General features: G+C 38.1%; 1 protein-coding gene across 2 annotated transcripts; it reads right to left on the reverse strand.

The window, feature by feature from the left end:
* Positions 1-4,247: 4,247 nt before the first annotated feature.
* LOC117542759 (PHD finger protein Alfin1-like) lies at positions 4,248-6,711 on the reverse strand. 2 transcript variants are annotated; one of them, XM_034210595.1, is made up of 7 exons: positions 6,559-6,710; positions 6,404-6,467; positions 6,110-6,198; positions 5,910-6,015; positions 5,571-5,676; positions 4,691-4,749; positions 4,248-4,363 (listed from the first exon to the last, which is right to left on the reverse strand). In XM_034210595.1, exons 2-7 carry the CDS (start codon positions 6,410-6,412, stop codon positions 4,271-4,273), a joined length of 462 nt encoding a protein of 153 aa, XP_034066486.1. In that variant the 5' UTR covers positions 6,413-6,467; positions 6,559-6,710; the 3' UTR covers positions 4,248-4,270. The 2 variants fall into 2 exon arrangements, with proteins under 2 accessions (XP_034066486.1, XP_034066485.1); XM_034210594.1 differs by having other exon boundaries at positions 6,404-6,711.
* Between the last annotated feature and the right edge of the window lie 615 nt (positions 6,712-7,326).

Raw genomic sequence — 7,326 nt, forward strand, 5'->3', positions numbered from 1 at the left:
CCAGCAGCAGGTGATGTTGACTGTCTCCCCCTCCGTGACGGAGAAATCAGGAGACTGGGTAACATCAGATGTACCTGATGAAACACCTGTGAAGAGGGATATATGATTTGATAAAAATACAAATTGCGCCACCTCACATCTAGATGAAAAACAGGGTAAGACTTTTAAATATATTTAGTTGAGTTGAGAAGAAATTGAGAAAAATACAAGAGCAGGGTAAAATGGCACCATTTTCTTACAATATATTTGAAAGAAAAAATATATACTAATTTCACTTTCATTTATCAAGAATAAAAAACATGTCATGATTTCAAAAAGAAATGCCCAACAGCTATCCCCAAATAACACCGATCAGCCATAACATTATGACCACCTGCCTATTATGTGTAGGTCTTCTGCATCATCCTGCAGAAAGAGGCCACAGCCATGAGGGAATACCGTCTCCATGAAGAGGTGTACTTGTCTGCAACAATGTTTGGGTAGGTGGTGCGTGTCAAAGTAACATCCACATGAATGGCAGGACCCAAGGTTACCCAGCAGAATGTTGCCCAGAGCAGCACACTGCCTCCACCAGATTGCCTTCCTCCCATAGTGCATCCTGGTGCCATGTCTTCTCCAGGTGATTGACGCACCTGGTCATCCATAATGTAAAAGAAAAGGTGATTCATCAGACCAGGCCACCTTCTTCCATTGCTCCGTGGTCCAGTTCTGAAGCTCACGTGCCCATTGTAGGCGCTTTCGGAGGTGGACAGCGGTCAGCATGGTCGCGGAGCCCCCTAGGTAACAAACTGCGATGCACTGTGTGTTCTGACAGCTTTCCAACAGAACCAGCATTAACTGTTTCAGTCATTTGAGCTACAGTAGGACCACACGGGCCAGCCTTCACTCCTGACTCGCATCAATGAGTCTGTTTCTTCCCATGACCCTGTCCCCGGTTCACTGGTTTTCCTTCCTTGGACCACTTTGCTACATACAGTATACATTTGGCCCTTGTCAAAGTCACTCACATCCTCATGCTTGCCCATTTTTCCTGCTTCCAACAAATCAACTTTGAGGACAAACTGTTCACTTGCAGCCTAACATATCCCACCCAGTGACAGGTGCCTTTGTAACGAGATAATCCATGTTCTTCACCTGTCAGTGGTCATAATGTTTTGGCTGATCGGTGTATTTTCATTATTTAAATAAATGCGTGTATTGTTAGCCGTATATTTCCCCACACCTCCACACAGTTACTCCGAAATCATCCATTTTTTATTCCCAAAAACCATCAACTTGGTTAGCTTGATTTTAATGACCGTCTCTCATTTTTCTGCCCATCTCCGCTGCTAGTGCACTGAAACTGTACTTTGAACACTTTAAATATATTATATTATTAACATTTTAAACTGTATACCCCGGTTATAGGCACTTTATTTTGTTTAATGTATACCAAGTTTATCTAGGCCCTTTTTGTTTTTTTGTTTGATGTATATGTCACACTGTAGGACTGTGAGAAACGATATTTCGAGATTTCTGGATGTACAACATGTAGAATTCTTGACAATAAAGCTGACTTTGACTTTGACTTTGACTCAAATGACTGAGTACAAAACTATAATAAAATACTAAATATGGAGATCATGCAGACTATTTGTACTTACTCCGAGAAGAGAGGGCACGGAGGGGAGCGTGTTTCCTCTGCAGGTTAGAAGCAAAGGCCACATTATTTATCAGGTTGGCAAATCAGACTTTTTATTGAAAATATGTTTTAAAGGCATTAAATGGGGTTTGAATTGACAATAAAAAAATGTACATCTCAACTTCTAGGTGGAATTTAAGTTGTAACCTTTAATGAAACAGTGACCCTGCCCCTAAATCTCTATTTATTCTCTATCACCATTTACTTCATAAATACAATATGTGAGTTCTCCAAACAACAACAAAAAGATGGAGAAAAAATACTGCTTAAATCAATATCCATGCTAATGTATATTAAATGACTTTATTAAGCAGTATCAGCAAACTTTAGGAAGGCTAATAATAAGTAGGAATGGTTTATGTGCAAATCAACTAACAGAGTAAAGAAGGTGTCAATCAAGTGCAGTTTGTGAGAGGAGGCACACTGAAAAAACTGAAATGTTGACCTTAATGAAATGTATTATGTCAACAAATGGACTGATATGAAGGTTTGACATTACATGTGATTTAGACACTTCTATCTAAAGCGAGTTACTACTATACTGAATACATGTCTACTCAGCAGGAATTTGTGGTTTGAGTATCTTGCCCAACGACACTTTGACATGCAGACTGCCGGGCGTGGGGATCGAACCACTGACCATCCCATTAGCAGACGCAAATGTACCCCCTGTGCCACAACCGTCCTGCTAATACATAATATCACATACACTCAAAAAACTGAAACTTTGACTTTAAGTAAGTGTATTATGTCAACAAATGTCACATTACTGAGTTTTCTCAATGTAGAGGTTATTACAAATTGAGGTAAGATAAGTAATTGTAAAAAAATTAGACCATAAACCAAAACAGTACCGAAAATGGGGTTTTGTGTTCATGACATTTTGAAATAAAAAAGATAAAGAAAATGTAATAACTGGACATTTTTTGACACATTTATTTTATAATCTGTGCTTTTAATGACTTGGGGCACTGTCATGGAGGAATGAACCAGCAATCTCTGGACTCAATAATGAACCTATCAATGGAAGGTGGCTCTAGAGACAGCTGTTTGCATGGTGCAGTGAGTCTGCATTTGTGGTATTTTTCGATAAGGTCTACAAAACAGAATTAATGTGTGCACTACTTTGGACTGTCAGTGAGTTCAAAGAGAATGACAGGAAGACCCTAAACCACAAACCGCTGAATGTTCAGCCTCCCTCTCACTGACACAGATATTTTGCAGCCCTTTAGTCTTCTTATGTGACATACACATAAACTTACTCAGCTTCTTATTCACGGACACAATGATTCATTCTGTCTACTTTATTGCCAATTTGGTTATTTCAGTTAATATTCAAAGTGTTTTGTACGGGCTCCAGTCAGAATCCAACCATCTAGCTTTATTAGATTGCTGTAAAGCAGTAATAGTTTGCTTACTTGTTACTATTTGCTTTATAGCATTATTCTACTTTTAGTCAATCCCAAAGGAGATTTTATTTTTAAGGATTTGGTAAGGACAATTCACTCTTTGCTGATGGATTTAATTTGGCGGTATACAGTGTTTTTACACAAGAATATAATGGTTAAATCTGTGTATAACATGGAGCTATGTAATTGCATAAACATTATTTTACAGTTAGCTGTAGCGAAGAAAAAAATTAATGTTACTGTATTCAGTCATCTAAACCTGTGTTATTCTATATTGGCTTGGTTTATGTTTATTTTTATTCTCTTTGCTTTTTAATGACTGTTTTTAAATGCCATTTATGATGTGTTACCGCTACACTATTTCTTAATGTAATCATTTTCATTTTTGTAAAGCACTTTGAATGGCCTTGTGTTGGGAGCAAGCGGCAAACTGTGGGGTAGAGCCGGTGTTGTGTCACATTATGCCTCCCCGTCATGAAATGCCCCCCTTGTCACGGGAACGCGCATTTCTAAATGACACGTTTACACCATAGGTTTACACCTTAAAACGATGTTTAAAACGAAAAGTAAACGTTCAGGGTTTTTATTAATGGTAATTTTCAGACTGAGTTGTTTAGTGGTAGCTCATAGTCTTGATTCTTCTGGTTTAACTTTTCGCTCCGTATTTGAGGTGTCGAAATTCGTTCGTCACTTCCTTTTCAGTTTGTTTTTTTAAATATTTGTTTTTATCATTATTGTTACGTCCTGTCTGTATAAACATGCTTTAAAATGTAGGCCTAATGTTTAATTTTACATAGTTGTCATCTAATAATCAAAATATGTTTACAAATGTTACATAGTCTTTGTCAGCATATATGCTATGCGTACAAAATAAAAGTGTGACATTCATGAAACTTGCTCCATTTATTGGTACCAGTCCTAGAACCATACCCTGAAAAATGCTTGAGGGTGGGATTCATAGAAACCTCTTTTGGTGGGGGGGGCATTATATGACAGACCTGGCCATCACAATATGCCCCCCCTTGCTATCTTACAAAATAAAAGTGTGACATTCATGAAACTTGCTCCATTTATTGGTACCAGTCCTAGAACCATACCCTGAAAAATGCTTGAGAGTGGGATTCATAGAAACCTCTTTTGTGGTGGGGTGCATTTTTTTAATGATGGTTCCTTCGGGGCATTATGTGCATCCAGGGCACAAGTACGGTTTATCCACTGGAGGCCTTTGTACACATTGGTGGTGGTACCACTGCTGACAAATGTCACAGCAAATCTGAGAAAACAATAAATACTTGTTATGTAAGGTATGCATTATGGGATTTTGTTATGATAATAGAATATCTCTAATGTATTTCCCACTAACATTCTAACCATTCCTTCAATTATCGAAATATTTCAAAAACATAAATGTTGTGTTATGAGAAAGAAATACATTTTCAACAAAAATTTATGGAAAAACAAGCAAAACATTAATCCTTTTTCAGTTAATGCTGAAGATGCCAAATATAGTAGCAATTACCAACGCAAATGTTATGTTGATAAAGTCTGGAAACATATTTCTGCTAATTTTCTTTATTTGTAATGTGCAATAGGAAATTACCCAATGTTCTTCATCCTGCTCCTCCATCCCGCAGTAAAAGCAAAGCCTGCTTAGATCATCTGTTGAGACAAAACGTAATCAATATCTTCAGATAAACCACATTGCAGATTTGGGGTCAAGGTGACCCATTCCAATTTTTGACTAAAAGGTCAATTATATAAGGACACATTTGTTGTGGTCTTTTATTATTTTGTGTGAAGAAAAGGCAAAACACACACAAACACACAGATTTTCTAAATGATTAAATCTGAGCACAGAGGAGCCATCTGCTCCTTCTTTCACCCTCTCCGTACCCTCTGTAGAATGGGAACCTGCACAATGTCATTACAAAACATCCAAAAACGTATTTCGCACTGTACGCATCAATTTAAGTTTGGTTCTCATGGTTCTTTTGTTGTTCATCACATTAGCTTTACAGCTTTGATTATAATAAGTTCAAGGTAAAAATTAACTGAGGATATCAGTTAAAAGTAATAAACACCAATGAGCACATTGAAAGGAGGAAGATGTGGAAATCTCACATCTTAAATAAACCGCAGAATTGAAAGGGTGTGTTAGAGTGTGACGTGTGTAGCCTATATGAAATTGCAGTTGAAGATGCCTGCCTGCGATGCTTCATATGTTATCTGTTTGGAGTTGAGATACACAATATACTGTATGTAGTGACTATTTACCCTAATCTATACTTAAGCCACTGTGTTGCTTTTAAAACCCTGATAATGTCCCTGGTCAACAGTACCAATGGTCCAAGCAGTGATACAATACAACAATTTGCATGGCACATTATTAATATACTAGGTTATTGATGCATACTTATGAGATACAATTAATAAAAGTAACTACATGAAGTCATTGACAATGTTGAGAAAAGGTAACAAACCAGATTCTCTGAGGAGAGAAGTAGCAATGTCCAGCCTCAGCTCGTGCACTGCCTTCTGTGAGCTTTCAAACTCAATTGACTCCCCCAGTAAAATCTTCTCTGCAAACTGAAGAGAACCTTGATTAGTATATGGACTGCATGGTCTATGATTTTACCCTCAAATGGAATACAGACAAATTACCCAACAGATTTAAAGAATGACATGTTGTATATGTGTAGTTTGACACAATTCAATACATCTTTGATCAAGATGTATAAAAGCAAGTCAAGATATTCAGTCTAATTGCTACTGAATTTGAGTTTGAGAGTAATGTTTGGCTAAATGCATTTCACACTCACTTTTAAGGCCAGGACACCACAGGATGTGCTGTCTTGTTGGCGATTATGGGGGAGGGTGCTGCATGTCCATCTTGACACCTTGCAGCCTTTCATCCTCATAAAGGCTCTACAGTATGTATATAGTACATGTGTCAAGATGCAGCACATCATTGTCAAAATACTCATAAAACACCGGAACTAGTACACTGTATCAAATGTACCTTGTAGACTGCAGGCACACCTTCGTTTTGCCTTTCCCTTCTCCAAGTGGATCCAAGAAGAGGGTTTTCTTCTCATGGGGGTACATTACCTTTTATTATTCACATGGAAACACAACATGCATTAGGCAGGAACCATACATTACGCAGGTACGATGTAGGGTATTGTTTAGATTTGATCAATAATAAGTGACAGCATGTATGTGTGGCCCGGTTATCTTGCAAATCACTAATTATATATGGTGTATACAGCACTATAGATACAGATTGGAGCTTAAAATATGCTCCTATTCTCACCACCAACATCCAATGATGGTTCTCGTTCACAATTCCCACGATGACTGTGTGCCATTGGATCAACCTGAGAGTAGTTGCACAAGTATTACATTCCTGTTGAAAAATGCACATTTGCAACATTTACAAAAGCAAAGTTATTCCAATCATGTACATACCCGGATTCTTCCAAATGTGTGTTTCCAGATGGCGGTCATAGCGTAGCTGTCAATAACAGCTGCTTGACCGTCATTGCGCTGGTTGATTTTTCTGGGTATGGTTCTAGGACTGGTACCAATAAATGGAGCAAGTTTCATGAATGTGACACTTTTATTTTGTAAGATAGCAAGGGGGGGCATATTGTGATGGCCAGGCCTGTCATATAATGCCCCCCCCCCCAAAAAAAGAGGTTTCTATGAATCCCACCCTCAAGCATTTTTCAGGGTATGGTTCTAGGACTGGTACCAATAAATGGAGCAAGTTTCATGAATGTGACACTTTTATTTTGTAAGATAGCAAGGGGGGGGCATATTGTGATGGCCAGGCCTGTCATATAATTCCCCCCCCCACCAAAAGAGGTTTCTATGAATCCCACCCTCAAGCATTTTTCAGGGTATGGTTCTAGGACTGGTACCAATAAATGGAGCAAGTTTCATGAATGTGACACTTTTATTTTGTAAGATAGCAAGGGGGGGGCATATTGTGATGGCCAGGCCTGTCATATAATGCCCCCCCCACCAAAAGAGGTTTCTATGAATCCCACCCTCAAGCATTTTTCAGGGTATGGTTCTAGGACTGATACCAATAAATGGAGCAAGTTTCATGAATGTCACACTTTTATTTTGTACGCATAGCATATATGCTGACAAAGACTATGTAACATTTGTAAACATATTTAGATTATTAGATGACAACTATGTAAAATTAAACAATACATTTTAAAGCAC

The sequence above is a fragment of the Gymnodraco acuticeps genome, unplaced genomic scaffold (genome assembly GCF_902827175.1).
Source record: "Gymnodraco acuticeps unplaced genomic scaffold, fGymAcu1.1, whole genome shotgun sequence".
NCBI lineage: Eukaryota > Metazoa > Chordata > Actinopteri > Perciformes > Bathydraconidae > Gymnodraco > Gymnodraco acuticeps.

Coding starts and splice junctions, on each gene's coding strand:
- LOC117542759 (XM_034210594.1), bottom strand. CDS start 6,523: ATGTTGCAAATGTGCATTTTTCAACAGGAATGTAATACTTGTGCAACT. Junction 5,677..5,909: donor GTGGTGTCCTGGCCTTAAAA/GTGAGTGTGAAA, acceptor GGTTCTCTTCAG/TTTGCAGAGAAGATTTTACT. Junction 4,750..5,570: donor TTCTCTCCTCAGAGAATCTG/GTTTGTTACCTT, acceptor TTGTCTCAACAG/ATGATCTAAGCAGGCTTTGC.